We start from the raw sequence: 19,396 nt of genomic DNA on the forward strand, positions 1-19,396 counted from the left end.
TGAGTGACCGGTGTCCCACACTGAAGTCAACTCCTCGTTGGTCCGATCCGACCATAAGCTAATCACCCTTGATATCCACATCCCACCCCCACCCCCATAAGGAAACTATAGTAAGAAATTTCTCCAAAGCCAACTTCATGCTTCTTAAGACAGAAGTAGTGAACTTCATGACACCCATGCAGATGGACAATACAGTTACAACTGCTGAATCCTACACAAATGCGCTCTATAAGCACTTACATGAGTGCATGGATCGTGCTATCCCAAACAGAACCAAGACGCTATCCTCCAAAAAAAGGAAGCCAATCTGGTGGTCCCCTGCCATAAACAAACTGTACAACAGAAGGAAGAAACTGTTGCAAAAGAGAGTAAAATCCCATGAGTGGAGGAGCTCCCTGGTCAGCCTCAGTAAGAAGCTGAGATCCCTTATAAGATCCTCCAAAGCTAGCTATGAAAATAAAATTGCCACTAATTCTAAGGGCAACCACAAAGCATTCTATAGCTATGTCAAGAATCTCAATGGAAACACCCAGATCTGCTCTGAGTTACAGCACAAAGGCATGAAAATTACAGAACCAACTGATATTGCCAACATCCTGGCAGATAGGTTCAGTGCTAACTTTACCCCCCCCCCCCCCAAAGGGCCCATATCTATACAGGAGGAATGCAGAGTCCCTGTAATCACAACTGCGCAGGTGAAAGCTCCACACTCTAAAGCCAAAAACACAGCATCCATGGGACCGGACAACATCCCAGGCTGCATTTTATACTAACTTCAGAATGAACTGGCTCCCCACTTAAGCACCATGTTCAATAATAGCCTCACATCAGGCTTTGTGCCCACTGAATGGCGCACAGCAACAGTTATCCCACTCCACAAAGGGGGAGCCAACACTGATCCTGGGAACTATAGACCTATTAGCCTGATGAGCCTGGTCTGCAAAGCCATGGAACGTATCATCATGGAACTCCTAAACAAAGACATTGATAACCTCCAAACTCTATATCCCACCCAGTTCAGGTTTGTGAAAGGCAGATCTTGCCTCCTGAACCTGATCGACTTCTTTGAGGCAGTCACCAAAGCTGTAGATGAGGGTAAAGTAGTTCACACAGCCTATCTTGACCTCGTCAAAGCTTTCGACACCATCCCCCATTCTGGAATTAAAGCTAAACTCAATAAACTAGGCATAAATCCCTACGTCACAAGATGGGTTGCCAACTGGCTCACTGACAGAACCCACACTGTAAAAGTTGCAGACTCAAAATCTGACCTCAAACCAGTGACAAGTGGAGTACCGTCCTGGGACAGCTCCTATTTGGTATCTACTTCTCTGAAGTACAGGCTAACACAGAAGGCCTCTGGCTAATGAAGTTCGCAGATGACTGCAAACTAGGAGCCATAGTCAAGTCCCCAAATGATGTGAACATCCTACAGAAGGGCCTCTCTGAGACAGATGCCTGGTGTCAGAGCCATGGCCTCAAGCTCAGTGCCAAAAAGTGCAGTGTCATCCCCTTTGGTAAAAACCTCTGTACCCATGAACTGCCACATAGGCAGCAATCTACTTAACACCGAATGCGTAATAAGAGACCTTGTGACCCACAGTAGTCTCTCCTTTGATAGTCACATCGCCACAGTAGTCAGGAAGTCCTTCTATGTGGCACACCTCATCATAAAAGGGTTCTCATCCAGGAAAAAAGAGGTCATCGTTACCCTCTACTCATCACACCCATTATAGAGTATAACGCCCCTTTTGGAATGTACCTCACAAGACATCTGCAGCAGCTGGAAAGGCCACAGAAGTACCTCACAAAGAGGATTATTGGACTCAAACAAATGCCCTACACTGACCGCCTCAAAAAACTCCAGCTTTACTCCATAGCATATCGCCTACTCAGAGGTGATCTCTGCCTAACATATAAAGCCATGTCAAACCCAGAGCTGTTGGACATGCTACACCTAAAGAAATCCCAATCCCTCCGAGCTACACGCTCTAGGGACCTAAACCTTGTCACCACAATAAACAGGACATGCTGGAGGGATAGATTCCTATCCCAGAGACTTCCCATACTCTGGAACAGGCTACCCATCTATGTCAATCAAAGTTCTTCATTAGCACTCTTCAAGAAAAATCTTGATGAGTGGATGGGAAATAGGAAATACACCCCGGGGATCACTTCTGTGTCTCTGCTAGTCAGTGGCACAGGAAAATAACTTTCTTGGGTGGCGTAAGCCAGGGAACCTTGATGGATAGGCTTGCGTAGGCCCTTGGGCTGTTAGCCTTGTACCTACCTATGAACCTACTGTATTCCATGCCTAGGCCCAGACCACGACGTCACTAGTTGTCGGTTTGTGCTAGATTTAACAAGCGCACTATTAAACGTCGGTTTGACTTTGGTCACCATTACTATGGCCGAAGGTTCATTTATACCATGCCGTCGGAACAACCGACCGGAATACACAAAAACCGCAAAGACAAGGATAAGGACAGGCATCCGAGGCCCAAAACTGACAAAGCCTCTTCTAGGCCAGTCGCCGGTTCTCAGTGAGGTGCTTTTGCAGCCCCTGACACACGCTACCTCAGAGCCACAGGCCGCCTCTGACTCCCACGTGGAGATGTCTAGGCCTCTGGAAACTCAAGGTATTGGGCCTATGGAAACTAATCCCTCAGATGGGTCCGGAGCCGCTGAGCAGGCATCGGCTTCTGAGGGCATTTTCAGACCTTCACAGCTTACCATCAAAACTACAGCCAAGTCCAAAACTCCATTAAAGACAAAGAAGCAAGTACAGCATTCACCTGGACAGGCCTCCATGCCTAAAAAACAGATGCTCAAAATGGCCGAAGACTTAATTACTCTGATCAGGGGTTCCCATCCCCCTCCTGATAAAAGACCTAGGCAGGATACAGACTATAATTCCTCTGACCAGGTTTCCATTTCTTCTGATTCCTCTTCAGACCAGGGATACTCTTTACCCCCCTATGAGGACTCTGATGCTGAAGAATCAGTTCCTTCAGCCTCTCCTCCTGAGGATTACTTTTTTGGGGAAACCTTACATACCATGAGGAAGCATTTCCATTGGGAGGGCCAGGATTACTCAGAATCCAAGAAAAGGCTCAGAGACTTTCTTTTATTGCCTCAGCACAGGCCCCTTGCTATTCCGCCAGTGTTAGGTATTGTGGATGATGTGTTCTGTGAATCCAGTTTAAATCCTTATTCTTTGCCCCCTGATCCAGTCAAGCCAGACAGGTACTACAGAGAGTCCCTGACTCTCTCAAATTTCTTTATAAAAACCCTGTTGCTGACCAAGAAACTTTTTCCCAGGCTCCCAAAGGGGTAAAGGCTTCCACAGCTAAAAATCCAGTCCCCTCTGACAGGGATTCTAGAGCATTAGACAGATGGGGGAAGAAAGTTTACACTTCTGCAACTTTAGCAGTCAGGGCTTTAAATTGCCATTTTCACATGCTTAAATACCAACAATATTTAATGTCTCTGTTAAAACAGAAAATGCTTACAAGTTCAGAACATCCTGACTATAAGGAAATGCAGGATTTATTGCATGCAGCTGAACAAGTCGGAAAACATGCTCTGCAATGTGGTTTTGATTCATTAGAGGCTTCTTGTAGAGCAGCAGTTACAGGATCTGTGATTCGAAGGCATGCTTGGTTAAAAGAACAAGGTTTACCTGATTATGTTTAGGCAAAATTATTGGACGCTCCTTTACAGCAGGATATTTTATTTGGTGTTAAGGCAGAAGAGGTATTAAAGAAAATGGAGGATAAGGCAAAATCTATGCAAACAGTGAAGGATTTCTTACAGGTACAGCCACCTCGATTTAGCAGAAATTGGCCTTCAAAAAATTGGTCCTTTCCAGTGTCAGACAGACCACAAAGAGGCAGATCTCAGCCCCAAGGCCCTTACAGACCACGACAGTGGGGTGTTTCAACCCCAAAAAGGAGGGGAAGACAAGTCACAACCTTATAGGAAACAGTCCCAATGACTTCCCCCTTCAAATGCCAAGCACTTACCTTTTGGCAGCTCCTTAGGGGGAAAACTAGAACTTTTTTCACAAAATTGGCATATAATCACCCAAGACAAATGGGTTCTGAATATTGTGTCTCAAGGTTACAGGTTCCACTTTCACACTCTACCAAGGCTAAAAGGAATGCCAGACCTGCCACAAAATCAGTGGGCAGAGGCACAAAAACAAATTTCAGCCCTCATGGACATGAGAGCTATTCAAAAAGTGCCACAACAGGAACAAGGACAAGGATTTTACTCAAGACTTTTCCTGGTCCCCAGAAAGGACAAAGCCTGGAGACCCATACTGGACCTTTCTACTCTGAATACTTACCTGGATGTTCCGAAATTCAAAATGTTGACACTACAGCAGCTTCTTCCCATGCTGGGCAAGAAGGCTTGGCTTGTTACTTTGGACTTCAAAGAGGCATACCTGCATGTCCCTATCAGACAAAATTGCAGAAGATATCTCAGATTCATTGCTGGTTCAATGCATTACCAATTCTCTGCACTGCCCTTTGGCTTATCTACTGCGCCCAGGGTCTTCATAAAATGCCTGGCACCAATAATTGCATTTTGCAGACAAAAAGGAATTCAAATATATCCATACTTGGACGACTGCCTCATTCAAGCAGAGAGCAAGGACATTCTTCTACAGCATCTGGCATTTGTAAAAAGATTGCTAATTTGCCTAGGGTACACAGTAAACAAAAAGAAGTTAAAACTAGTGCCCTCACAAGAGATAATATTCCTGGGTGCCAGCTTAAATACAAGGGCCATTTGGCTTATCTCACGCCAGACAAGCAAGGGCAACTGACTCAGTACTTTCAATTGATGGCAACAAAGACCCAACTCCTTGCAAGAAATATTCTGCAGGCCTTGGGGTTCATGGCATCCTGCATACTACTAATTCCATATGCCAGACTGCATATGAGGAAATTACAATGGTACCTAAAAAGTGTTTGGACTCAACACTGTCACAGTTTGGAAGCAGTAATGCCACTTATTCCCTGCCTACAACAGGAGTTTTGATGGTGGGCACAGGCATGTCACCTCAGCAGGGGACAGCCTTTCACTCTACCCACAGCCAGGCAGACACTAACAACAGATGCTTTGGATTACGCCAGGGAAGCACACATGGCAGGAAAATGTATTCAGGGCAAGTGGGCCACAGACCAAATGCATCTTCACATCAGTCAAAAAGAGATGCTAGCTGTACAAAATGCCCTAACAGCCTTCAAGGACCTTCTGCATCCAGGACAATTATTACTAAAGACAGACAACACCACAGTTATGTGGTACATAAATAAGCAAGGGGGCACTCATTCTTATCCCCTCTGCAGACAAGCCATGACCTTGTGGAACACAGCCCTAACCTATCAAGTTCATCTGCAAGCACAATTCCTGCCAGGAAAGAAAAATACTCTGGCAGACGACTTAAGCAGAAACATCATGGATCCTCACGAGTGGAAATTAAATCCACAAGTATTCAGCATGATAACACAAAAATGGGGGAGCCCAGACATAGATCTTTTTGCCTCCCCGATGAACTGCCAATTACAGAAATTCTGCACAAGGACTTACCACACACAAGCATGGAAAGTGGATGCTCTTTTGTTCAGCTGGAAAAGCCTAAAGGTTTATGCCTTTCCACCACTGCCTTTCCTTTCAAAGGTACTCCAAAAAGCCAGACAAGAAAAGCCAAAAATGATCCTGATTGCCCCAGACTGGCCACGCCAGCACTGGTACCCAATCTTAAAGAACTTCGCTCAAGGCCCACCATGGATTTTATCTCAAATTCCACATCTTCTGACTCAACAAAACAATCAGATCCTGTACAGCCAGCTCAAAACCTTAAACCTGGCTGCATGGCAGATTCCTTAGTCAAGCAGACAACACCCCTTTCTAAAGCTGTTATGGATGTCATTTTGGAGGCCAGGAGGCCTAGCACCAGGAAATCCTATTCAGAAAAGTGGTAGAGATTCTGTGCCTGGAACCAGGCTCAAAGTTTTGACCCTCTTGTCCCAAATATTCCTCCGATATTACAATACTTAACTGAGATGCTGGACAAAGGCCTATCCTTTTCATCCATTAAGATCCACGCCTCTGCCATCTCGGCTCATTACAACACAGATCCTCCTATTTTCTCTCATCCATTGCAAAAGCAGTACCTCAGAGGGGCTAAAAACATAAGACTGCCCCGGAGAACACCAACTCCAACTTGGGACCTCAATTTTGTCTTGGAAAAACTAACTTTACCTCCTTTTGAGCCAGCCAATTCAGCAGAATTAAAATGTGTCATGGAAAACTGCTCTGCTTCTGGCAATAACTTCAGCACGAAGAGTCTCAGAGTTACAGGCACTAATGGTAGTGGAGCCTTTCATCATTTTTCACCAAGACAGAGTTTTTTTTTAAGAACAAACCATTCATTTATGCCAAAGGTGGTATCCAGTGTGGCTCTTAACCAAACTATTCACTTGCCAACTTTTTATCCAAATCCCCAGAATAAAGGGGAGAGACTTCTGCATTCATTGGACATACACAGATAGTTACGTTTCTACTTGGACAAAAGAAAAGCTTTCAGGAAAACTGAGCAGTTGTTTGTAGCATATGCTGCAGGATCACAGGGAAAGGCTATTTCAAAGCAGACCATTTCAAAGTGGATAGGACACTGTATCTGTTTCTGCTACACACAGCATGGGAAAACTATACCTAGCAACATTAGGCCACATTCTACCAGGGCAACAGCCACTTCAACTGCCTACCTTAGAGGAGTACCTACCAAGGATATCTTAGAAGCTGCAACTTGGAGTTCAGTGCACACATTTACCAAACATTATCACTTGCCTCTTTATTCTAAATCCAGAGCTGGCTTTGCCACTGCAGTGCTGCAGGGCCTCATAGCCACCCCAAATCCTCTATAGAACCAGCCACCCTACCTCAGCTTTGGGATTCAACCCAAGTGTAATGACTGCAGCAGTGAAACACGATGAACATAGTACAGTTTTGTACCTACCATAAATGTAGATGTTCGAGTGTATTCACTGCTGCAGTCTAGGTTACCCTCCCTCCATCCCCTCTTTCTTAGCTGGGACTTATCTATACCCTTCTACCCTATACTACCTATGTGGTGTATTTGCTGGTAACTGAAGGTTTTGGTTTTACTTTTTATGTATGTTTTATTAGCAATATGTATTGCCTAACTATTTGGGGGCACCTGACATCGGGGGGCAGAAAAACTGAAGAAAATGGCGTTGGCTGCATCTTATATACCCCAGGGAAGAAGCAACAGCAACCGACGCCAGACCAAGACTGGGACCGCCTGACGGCAGGATAACCCAAGTGTAATGACTGCAGCAGTGAATACACTCGAACATCTACATTTATGGTAGGTACAAAACTGTACTTTCTCTACCCTGTGATTTGATTACTAATATCGTCCATCACCTGTATGAACAGCATTCGGTTAAGAGCTGAACCCAGATACACACACACTCACTGGGGAACCCTTGTGTGAGTTCAAACACTGCTAGTAGTTTTGTCATTCTGTTCTTGTGCATTTAACAGTTATGTCATGAATTGAATTCTTGTAAATGGAGCAGTTTAAGAATTAATTGATCATTTCTTTGCATAGTTCACCACTTTCAATTTTAAAATGTGTAACATTGCCTCATAAAAGGAAACAGATAGATAAAACGTGGAATGCTTACACCAATTGTAGGTGAGAAGCTTTTACTGCTTGTTTAAAGCAACAAGGACACGCCTTATTCCTAAAAGAAAGGTGGCTCAGGCTTTGCCTCAATTTGGTCAAGTTTCTTTATTTCAATACATTAAAGATGAGTGACAAGGGATGTGCTATTTCCATTTGTCCTGTTAATCTTCAGGCAGAGTAGGAACATAAGCAAATTGTAAATCGTTTTAGAAATTCATCTCCAAGTGACCATCTAATCAACTGCTTAAAAAAAAAAACACGGTTGCCATTTCTCTGTCTCTCTCTCTCTCTCCCTTAAACAGTCCTGTGCCTTACATTGCTAATGGTACTACACCTACTGGAGTCTCAGCCAATCACAGTACTTAACTGTTGAGACTGGACCTAACAGAAAGCATACAAAGCCTGCAAGTCCAGTCTCAGATACTTGAGTCTTGGCTCGCTAAATTGCTGGAGCACAAGCTTTAGCCAAGCTTGTACTCAAGTTCAGAATTAGCTTGAGCCAGCTGAGACTTATCCATTCCTTCAGTAGTTGGTTGAAGACTTGGCTGTTACATTTGCTAGTGCATCTTTAGAGCTGAATTTCCACCCCTAGAAAGTCTGTCCATTTCTTTCAAATGCTTTTATAAGAACCCTATTGCAGATACATTTGGGGTGTCCTTAGATGCTGGTAAAAGAGCATCTGTGGCTTCAATAAGGGATACATTTCCCACAATGGGAGAGTCAAATTCTCAGAAAGAGAAGTAATATATACATCTCTGCTACCCTCCCCTTCAGGATGCTAAATTGTCAAACATACACACTGAAGTTTCAGGGGACTTTCTTATCCCAATGGAAGGACATGGTGGGGAGGGGGGTTAAAAGAAAAGGACCTGAAACTCAAAGTGGTTGAAATTCCCAGCCTCAGTTGACGGGTGGCCAGGCATTGTATAAAATGGTTCTGTGATGCTGTGGATGCATCCGGTATGGCAACAGCCACAGTGACAGTATTAAGGGGACCTAATTGACAGAACACTCAGGCTCTGTCAGACTGTATAAAAGCAGAACTCCTTAATGTCCCATCAAACAGGGAGCTTCTGTTTGTACACTGTATAAAAAAGTTGCTCAAGAAACTGGAGGAAAAGGGGGAAAACTATACTGTCTGCCAAGCATTTTTTTTCTCTCCCCTGCATTAAATTACTTAGAAGCTACCCCACCAAAGCTGGCCTTTCTGTCAAAGGAAGGAAAAAAAAGCAAACCCCAAAAATGTAAGAAAAGTTGCCATAAGAAAGAAAATGGTAAAGTGACAAAAGGGGAAAGCTTGGGGGGGGCTTAAAGCCAAGACATAGAGAAGGAGCAGCTGTGACACTTCATGCTCCTCCTTGACCATCTTTACAAAACCCCGCACCAAAACTTAACCCCACACACACACACAATTCCTTGGCCACTTAGGATAGAGGTGGGCTTGTTAGACTTCTGTCAAATGATGAAAGAAAGACCATCACACAAGACAAATGTGTATTAAAGATTTTGAAGAGTAATGTAAACTGTAATTAATAATCAGATATTTCTCCATTACCCAGAACTCACAGATACTTGATTTAGCCAGTTCTTTAAGAGCTGCTCATGCAGGGGGGCCGTAGAGATGAGTTTGAAAGGGGGCAGAAGGCATAGACTTCTACTCAAGACAGTTTCTAGTTCATAAGACAGACAGACCCTGGAGACAAAGTTTAGACCGGTCAAGGCTAAACAAGTTCCTAAAAAATGCCAAAATTCAAAATGTTAATCTTGATGGGTCTTATTCTTCTACTGTCTTCAATAACTTATATGGTCAGTCTAGATCTGTAGGATGGCTACCTATTTATTCCCATAGGCAGAGTTTCAGAAGGTTTCTGAGATTTGTAGCAGGGAGCTCTGTTGCCAGTTTGCATCTTTGCCCTTTGGTTTATCTGTCTAAAGCACCCAGTGTGTTTATAATGGTCTTTCCGTAACCAAGGGCATTCATATCTTCAGGTTTAGACACCAGTCTTATCTATGTAGCAACCCTAAAGGATGCTGACAAATTCTTCCAGTTCAATCTGGCTTGCTTTCAGAATCGGTGTCTCTCTAAGCTTGCCAGAGTCTCAGCTGAAGTGCTTGAGGCAAGTTCTTTGTCTGGGAGCAGAACTAGGTACAGTATACCAGACAGCCTTCTTTCCCCTCATACAAGGTGCTATTTCTAGCAGACTGCTTACAATCAGTAACTCTTCTTTACCAAATTTCTGCAAGGGATTTTGTAAGAGTGCTGGTGTGTCTGACATCTTCCATCCTGATGGTTCCCCTAACAAGACTACATTTAAGGATGCTACACATGAAACCAGCTTACCCAGTCTCACCAATCCCCCTAGGGTTGCCACGTGTCCCACTTTGGGAAATTGTGTCCTGCAAAGAAATCGAAAAAATGGCAAATGTCCGGAGATTTTAGGACAAACATATTTCCTATATTTTATGTAATAGTTGCATAAAAGTTATTCTGTATCTGAAACACGTAAATGTTATAAGAAACAGAATAAGCAAATAAAATATCACATGAATAAGCTTTTATTTAGGCAAAAAAGTGATGTTCTGTCCTTTGTACTGGCCGTGGGTATGTTTTGCCCTGCAAAATATGACGTTTGTACCAAAAATGTCCCACTTTGGGCATTTCAAAAGGTGGCAACTCTGAGTCCCCCTTTCAAGAAAAAAGCTTACCTGGTAGATTCAGAAAGTGTGAATCATTTAGAAGATGCCCTTCAACTTAGGTCTACATATCTAGATACTCACCTCGGATCCCTTGGACACATTGGCTAGGGATGGCTCACTCAGAAGAACTGAGGATCCCAGGAAGCATGGGAGTACAAGATGAAGACACATTGATGTCAATAAAATAACGGTGATAATTCTAACAATAAAGGCTTGCAAGCCAATTTGTTAACCAAGGATCTTGCCCATTATGTCAGACAGCACAACAGTGATGTGTTCTATCAAGCAGGGTGGTTTGCTAAGGAATAATTGGATGTGGTCTGGGTGTCAGGGATGACTCTAAAAGTGTGATCCTTTCCATCTCAGCAAAACTCATTGGCAAACCCACACAAACTGATGCTGAAAGTTTCCCAGATTTAGGTGGGATGAATCAGAAACGGACATTTTTTGCTTCACCACTAAAAAAAATAGCTCAAGAGGTTTTGCACCTGTACACTAGCAGTGGAAGCCTGGGCAAGTGGATGCCTTCTCCATAACTGCCCAAATTCATCTATCTCCACATTTGCTCTAGAACCCCTTATCCCCTAGGTGATGAAAATACTTGAGGACAGGCCAGAAATGTTATTCAAAGTTCCCTTTTGTCGTACACAGCATTGTTTCTTCTTGCTGTGGGGGAAAGGAAAGACAATATTTTATTTTGTCATGATATGGACCTCTTGACCGTGAAACGGGGTCAGTTGTGAAAGCTAGACTGATAACTATAAGGCTGACAGCATGGGTGATTTAGATTTCATACCCCTTAGGCACATATTTTCATAGGACATGCTCCTCATGCCAAGGGAGGCTCTGAAGCCCAGTACAAGAAAGTTATACCTAGCTAAGTGGAAACTATTTTCCCTGTGGTGTAAAAGGTGGAGAGGTCAGGACCTAGCTGACGTATGAATTTCCATGATCCCTGAATACCTGTCAAATGTGTACAAGTTATCTTATGCCTGTGTGAAGGTAACATTTAAGCCATTTCATCCTGCCTACCTTGTGAATCACTTCTGTCTTCCTTGTTACCATGGATGCAATTCCTTAAGGGTGTTCTGCTTTTGAGGTTGCCTTGAAAAGGATTATCTCCTCTTTGGGACACCAAGTATGTTCTTGAATAGTTTATCTTACCTCCATTTGAGCTAGACACTTATATTTCACAAATTATTTTGACATGAGAAATCAGTTTGTGTCAGTAACTTTTACCTGAAGAATTTCAGAATTGTAAGCCTTACTGTACAAAGGACCTTTCCTTATCTTTCATGAAAATGAGTCACCATTCATAGTAGCCCTAGAGCCGTCTTTAAATCAGGCTGTCTGCCAACCTGTGTTTTTTCCAGCATTTCAAAACAAGGAGAAGAGGGTTTTGCACTACCTTATGCAGTTTTTATTTGTTTATTTTATTTTGCATTTGATAACTGGGAAAGTCCGACTGGACACAGGTCCATTTTCAGTAGAGGCCCGAGGAGAAACGCTCCAAATACAATACAGTACATAAGTGAGGATTTGAGCTGACATCTAAGAATACATTTCAGCATGCAATATGCTGATATTAACCTGTTGTTGAAAGGAATATATACAGTACAAGACTAGATTTCAGCATGTAATAAACTCTGAAATGCCAACTTATGTACACGTTTGCAAAAGAGATACAAAATGAGTAAAAAAATATTCAACCAGTGCGGTGAAATCCTGAGAAGATGACCTTATGTAATTAGTAGTTACATATCTGACTTTCGTCACTACAAGTTGCATCTTTTTTATTCTTGGTATTTGTTGCTTATTGTATATAACCCTGCACAGGAAAAATTTGCATCATTTTGCATTTTTTAAAAGTGATGTTCAGGCATCATCACCCCATGTCAAGGAGACATGACCAAAGATGTAGAGAGAGCGGAAAAGCAGTACTCTGTTTCGGAGGAATCTGAATTTCTTGTTGTAAGGACTATACACAGTACATTATAAGATTGAAAAAAGTACAATAATTGAAAAAAGTAGAATATATATATATATATATATATATATATATATATATATATATATATATATATATATATTTTATTTCTAGTGTAGAACGATAGTTCATTCTGAAAAGCCCTTATGGTTGGGATAGAACAGGTATACCTGGGGAACTAGAGGAAGAAACAGGTGATCCTTAGCAGAATTCATGCAACAGTGCAGTGGTGTGGTTTAACCTGGGGAGTCACAAGAGCCAAGCCATTTGTTTAAATAGTGGGTTTTGAGGAGTTTTTTAAATTGGAAGACATAGGTGGTAGAAGTTATGTGGTTTGGGAGTGAGTTCCAGATTCTGGCTATAGTGCAGGCAAAGAGAGATTTACTGCCATCATTTTTGTGTTTGATGACATTTATAAGGTTTTGGTTGCTAGATCTTAAGGTTCTGGAGGTTGTGTAGGGTTGAATTAGATACTGTAGTGCTGGGGTTTTGTCAGGCAAGTAGTAAAGTTTGTGTGCTGTTGAGAGTTGATTAAGTAGTAGTAGTTGGGACAGCTCAAGTCAGTTGAGCTGCTTGAGGGTAAGACAGTGATGGGATCTATGAGAGGCCTCAGATGCAATATTATGCATTATATGATATTATGCGATAGATGCAGTTGGGATATTACTGGGACAAAAACACAGACAGAAGACAATCTGAACAACTGTTCACTTCCTTTGCAAAGTAGAAAGTGGGGAAGCCAGTTTTGAACAGACTGTCAAAATGGCTAGCACACTGCATTTACTTCTGTTGCACCTTTTGTGGTAAGACTGTTCTAGATCAGGTTAGGGTTCACTCCACTTGGGCCGTATCCACCACTTTACGTTTGACAGGAGGCAGTCTTCAAGCTATCCTGAAAGCAGCTACATGTCCATATGTCCACACCTTCTCCAAGCACTGTAACCTGGAATCTTCCTCAATAGCAAGGGCTGGGTTTGCTGTAACCATCCTGTCAGCTGCTGACACACTTCCTCTTACTGGTCTTTAATCTTTAGGAATTTTCTCAAATGTCATCACTACAGCATTGAAACACAAGATGTGCACAGAACCGTTATGTAGGAATTTTGTATAATTTTAGATGTTTGAGTATTTTTACTGTTACAGTGCCATTACCCACCAACCTGCCTTCCATTTCCTTTTTTGAGGGCATCTTTGAGTTGGGATGGTACCCCAGCCATTCTTCCCCCCACCTGCTTTCTCTAGTACTCTGATGTGGAACCTACCTTTCTCAGGGATGATCTATATCCGGGTGAGGGAGCCTGCAGGCCTTCTGGTTAGGCTTACTTCTGAGGGTCCTTCTCTGTAGACCATTCCTGCTCTGCTCTATAGACTTTTTATTAAGGAGGAGGCATTTGCCCAGCCTGAAGGGAGGTTGCTAAGCTCTAAAAGCCAAGCATCAGGCCTTCAGTGGCTAACATCCCAACTGCCATTACTACAGCAGTGGAACAAACTCACATATTCACAATTTTTCCCATCTTGCATGTTCTGCTGTTTTAGTAGATGGTGGTTGAACTGAGTTTTGAATGGGCTGTGTATGCTGTCCTGGCTTGTGAAATATCATTGTGTTATAGCAGAAGGTATTTTTACCTCTAATTATGAGATCACGGGAAAATTTGAAACTGCTGAGCTGAAAATATTAGAAGCAATATTAGCAGTTGTATAGAATGCCTTTTCCAGCATGATCTGAAATGCCAACTTATGTACACGTTTGCAAAAGAGATATGTATGCTCTAGTGTTACAGCTTGAGATTTTTAAATAGTGTCACAAGAGTTGGCAAAAATAGAAAGTACAAAATATTCAACCAGTGCGGTGAATCCTGTAGAAGATGACCTTATGTAATTAGTAGTTACATATCTGACTTTCCTGTTTTAACTTAACTGCTTTGGACTGGAAAATAGGTGTCTGCCCCTCAGCATGCAAAACTGAAGCTGGGGTAAAAAAACATTTCAGACTTCTAAAATATGGTCAGTCTGATGTAAAATAAATGAAAAGTAATAAAGTCACTACAAGTTGCACATCTTTTATTCTTGGTATTTGTTGCTTATTGTATAACCAGCTGCACAGGAAAAATTACTGCATCATTTTGCATTTTTAAAAAGTGATGTGATGTATCCAAACTGTACAAGTGGACATTTTGCAGTGTTCATTGGGAAAGGTCTTGCTGATGCATACTTGACATGCCAATATTTTCTGGTCTCTGTTACTTTGTATGTTTATTTTAAAGTGTTCTGTACATTAATCTTGTAACTCACCGTGGTCTCTTTTGTCATCAGGCATCACCATGTCAAGGAGACATGACCAAAGATGTAGAGAGAGCGGAAAAGCAGTACTCTGTTTCGGAGGAATCTGATTCACAAACAAACAGCAGACTGACCGTTAGTCTTCAGTCCTTTGCAAGTGAGAGTCAGCTGAAGGAAGAGGATGTAGATGATTCACTGAGCTGTGAAGGTGAAGAGCACACTCTGAAGAAGATCAGGAAGTAAGAAGCCAAACTTGGATCATATCTACTCCTTGAGGACAATGTGTAGACAGATGTTAATGTACATTATAATGTGACAATCAGCCAACAAACAAAAAAAATAAAAGCACTGATATGGAAGTATACCGTATAACAGTATGCAGACAAACTAGTGTGGTAAACTGATAAAAGACTAGATGTTTAGAAGTTTAAGTACCTCAACGTATCATTTTTTTGCATATGACTTATAGGAGATTATTGCTACTAATGAGGCACTACAAGAGTAAAATTAATGGTAGAGAAGTGATTATCAGCCAGAAGTACATAGGTGGTGAAAGAGAGACGGTGCTAACATTTTTCAGAGTACTGCTACTCATTTTCCAAGTGAGCCTGAGTAACATTGATTAACATCTCAGATTTCCAGTTCTTATTCAACATTTTTCATGTTTGCTTCGTGGAGCAAGAGAAATATACAAATTACCTGGAGAAGTGCATTTTATGACTATAACTGCAAAAAGGGCTCAGTTTTGTAGAAGTGAAATGTCTGTAAGGAGAGCTTGGATTCATACTGTTTGAATTTGTAAATTGAAGGCAGTATATGTATCTATTGTTCCTAAGGGATAACTGCCTATCTTCTGAGCTGTTAAGGATGTAATTAATAGCACAATTTAGTGATCACATGCACATGTTTAGTGCTGCATTTATTAGGAGGGAATGGAAACTAATGATTTTAAACATATGCTTTGGTGACCAAGGTATGCATATGATCTGTTTCAGTGTTATATTATGTTCTTCTGTAAAGCAGTCATGTGGCTGTATTCTGTCAAGCATTTGAAAGAATAGAATTGAGAGGTAGTATAAAAGTATGTTAAAAGTTCTATGCAAGGTCTCATTTAGTGAGGAACAAAGGTTTTGCATTGATTTATTATTGTTTACTGAACATCAAATTCCAAATAATTTAAGATTTGGATGGGTTACTTATAATGATATAATGCTTGGAAAATAATCAGTAGAAATAGATGAAAGTTTTTTTTTTCTGCAAAAAGTTTATTTAAGTAATTGATGACCAGTGGTAGTGCTCTGTTTCTGAGGGGCTCATTTTATTTCTCTTTTGTATAGGATACAGGGTACAGAAAGTAAAGTAAAAGCAGAATTGTTGTAGAAAATATAAGAAAAGTGTTACAATAGCTTGCAAGTTTATGCAGGTAGGTACATTAAAGAAGGATGCACTCCAAATGGTAGTTATATAAGGTTTACAATATGATGACAAAAATCTTAGATCAAATAAAGCAAATATGGAGCTCAAACTGTAGTTATTGTATTTAATTAAAGTGTTAAAAGCTGCATTTACACTGTGTACAGAACTGTTCTGGGGGTCATCAGCATATAGCACTGACTGTGAGGTTTGAGAAGTTGAAGCTGCAGTCTGTAGCTGTGGTGGGAACCATGTGGCTCTTTCACTAAGTAGTGTTAGAGTTTCGACCTGAATTCATCAGTATTTGTTATACGTCCTTATGTTGGCTGGAAGGCCTTTTGAGAGTTTAGGGCCTAGCACATAGTATGGTCAGCATTGCCTTGGGGGCTCTTGATAGGACTGGAGCATTATTTTTTGGGAAGCTCATAAGAGGTATATTTTATTGTGAGTTCACAGGAAGCTAGTGAAGAGGTAAGGTTATCAAGAGTTGAGTAAGTATTGGTAATAAGAGATGCATTTTCCTTTTGGCTAGCTAATTAGGAATTGAATGATGTGCAGTAGGGGTCAGATGGATGGGAGTGAAAAAATCAGCCTATTTTGTACAAATGTGTTTGGAGGTCATAACAATTTTTGTTCCCTTGAATGCATAGGCTAGAATGTTGAAGGCAATATTCAAACTAAGGCTGTTGAAACTCTGCCTTCATGAAGAAAATTAAATCTGGAAGTCTTGCAGCATTTATAGTGTCACACTGTGTCCTGTCAGTCTTGGCTTTTATCCAGTCAGTATAGGTTGCCATGGGAAATATGACATCTTAGACAAGGCATAGGTATTTAAAGAATGGGACCCAGTTGATGATAAATTTGTTGTAGTAAAGGTTTAGAGTAGCTTTGAGACATGTTTTGAGTCTGTGATTCCAATGATCATGAAATTTGTTTTATGGCTATTTAAAAATTATCTTATTTTTCTGTAACCCATTAAGGTTAAGATTGTGAGATGCTTCTTAGCAGATATGTAAGAAGGGAACAATCTAAAAATTTCTAGGTCATCCACTTGGAAGATGATGTTTGAAATATGAAAACCAGTGGAATTTTTTATAAATAGAATGAGTAGAAGGGGGCAGAAGTGAGAGCCTTGGAGAATCTTGGTATATATGGCTTTAGAGGGAGGAAAAATCACTATCGGCCTTAACTTTAAAAGACAGTAGAAAAAGACAGAGAGAGAGAGCTGCAAAAGACTAGCAGTTATTCTACCAGAACGGATGGCATGTAGAGAGTTTGCAAAGCTTCAGTTCACGTCCTTGAATGCTTCATTTAGTTCAACAGTATACTCACTAGAGTAGATCAAGGCCTACTTAAAGGTGTCATAATTTACTTGTGGGAATTGATGGTGTTTGAGTACTTCTGCCTTTTGTGAAAGAACATTGTGTTTGTATAAGCATTCTGTAATTTGTTGGCAGATGCCCTTGGCTAGTAGCATACCAAGGTGTGGTACTTAGGAGATGGGCATGTAGTCTAATGTATTTGTGTGAGAGAGATCTATTCAGTTATGTATTACTGTTGCTTTTTGCCCATAGTGCGTGGAAGTTGACAAGAGTGAGAGACTGAAGATATGACAGATTTATATAACCCTTGCTGAGTTTCAAGAACCATGGAGATAACTGTTAAGCCCAGGGATTCTATGTCTATATAGAGTACCATATAGTGTAGCTTTTGTTTGGGTGAGATTTTTTTAGTTGGAATGTTGGAAAGGAATGTTTACAGGGTTGGGATGAATAAAATCAAGGAACAGGTTAGGATGAGTAGAGAATACATTAGCAAAGGCATCGAAGAAGTACATGTTGGTGAGATTTCTTTGACTAATGTAGAACTTTTCTTGCTTTGCTATAGAACTTACGGTTTAGAAGACTTTTGGATTGTTTCCTTTGTTAAATTTTGCTTTTTATTTCTATAGCTATTTGTTTGATTTATAGAATCAAAGTATTTTTCATGGGCATCATTGCATTGTGTTTGTTTCCTGTAAGAACATACAGTATGTCTTTGAGTAATCTTATGAGAGCTTTTGTCATCCATCACTTTGAGTAAATGTTTCTAAAATGACAGACTTGGTTAGGGTGGTATTTGTCTTGGAGATTGTGGATTGGTTAGCCTGGCTCCATAACAAGGAGGAGGGAGCCCTGTCTGGAACCCAGATGACCAGGGCTTGATTTGTGGCCCCAGCAGTGGAGGAGTCAGGCAAAGATGTTGTGGAGTCATGGAGCTTGGATCACTCATTTTTCCTGGGGAGCTTAGAGTGTTCCATGCACTTAGCACACAGTGTAGGTGCGATTCCCTTATTGGAGTTCAGTGAAACCACCTCCATGTTGTAGAGTTGGTGGGGTTTGGGAAGTGAGAGAACATTGGTCATGGACAGCTCATTGAATGCCCCATTCCTTTGAACAGCTGAGCATGCATAGGGATGTAGGACTGTAGAAAGAAGTGAACTACTGTTGAATGCTGTGTTAATGATAGTCCTGTCAGTCGACCCTCACCCTTGTAATGGATAATGAATAGTCAGTTGGCTAGGAAGGGGCTAGTGATCGGTAAATAGCAAGGGAAAATTATAAAAAAATAAATAAATAAAAATGACTGAAATGGAATAGACAGAGTCAGGGCTTTTAGGAAGAAGTATGCACATTTGTTGGATGTGAGATCATGTGAATGTTAGGAGATCTTTTCTGAATTTTATGTAAAATAGGTGATTTTTTAAATTATGCTCAAACCCTTCAGTTAGGCTGCTCATTTCATTTGTCTCTTTCTCTAACTTCAGTCTCCCTACCTCGAATGCTCCCAGCTCCAATTCTAATCAACCAGACCTCCCTGCTAAGGAAGACGTCCTGAGACTGGCTAAGTAATTTGCACTTTCTTAAAGCCTGTTTTCCCCTCCAAAAATCATCAGTGTCTTGCTGTAACTCATGTCTCCCTACCCTGGGTGCTCCCCGCTCCACTTCTAATCAACCAGACATACCTCTCTGCTAAGGAAGATGTCCTGGGACTGGCTAAATAATTGACATCTGCAGCTCTTTCTTAGTCTGTTTTTCCCCTCCAAAAATCATCAGTGTGTATGTAGCTATACCTTGTACTTGCATGTTTTATATTTAGCTATTGTGAGTAAATGTGCTGTGTACCTGCGGCGTTATGATAGCAGCCTACTGCAGTTCCCCCCCCCCCGCACACACACACACACACACACACACACACACACACACACACACATTCTACCATTTTCTCACTCGCTTGCTTTGGTGAGATTT

The 19,396-nt window shown here is 41.4% G+C and overlaps 1 protein-coding gene across 1 annotated transcript in view; it reads left to right on the forward strand.

Moving 5' to 3' along the window:
• The window catches only part of LOC122795951 (transcription factor TFIIIB component B'' homolog), a 266,341-nt gene that overhangs the window by 8,446 nt on the left and 238,499 nt on the right, over positions 1-19,396 (forward strand). The window contains exons 2-3 of the mRNA XM_044064433.1: positions 12,306-12,397; positions 14,727-14,932. Coding sequence (XP_043920368.1) covers positions 12,306-12,397; positions 14,727-14,932 — 298 coding nt within the window. The remainder of the gene's footprint in view (positions 1-12,305; positions 12,398-14,726; positions 14,933-19,396) is intronic.

This window comes from Protopterus annectens, chromosome 2.part2 (assembly GCF_019279795.1).
Source record: "Protopterus annectens isolate FY-2018-M chromosome 2.part2, PAN1.0, whole genome shotgun sequence".
Taxonomy (NCBI): Eukaryota; Metazoa; Chordata; order Ceratodontiformes; family Protopteridae; genus Protopterus; species Protopterus annectens.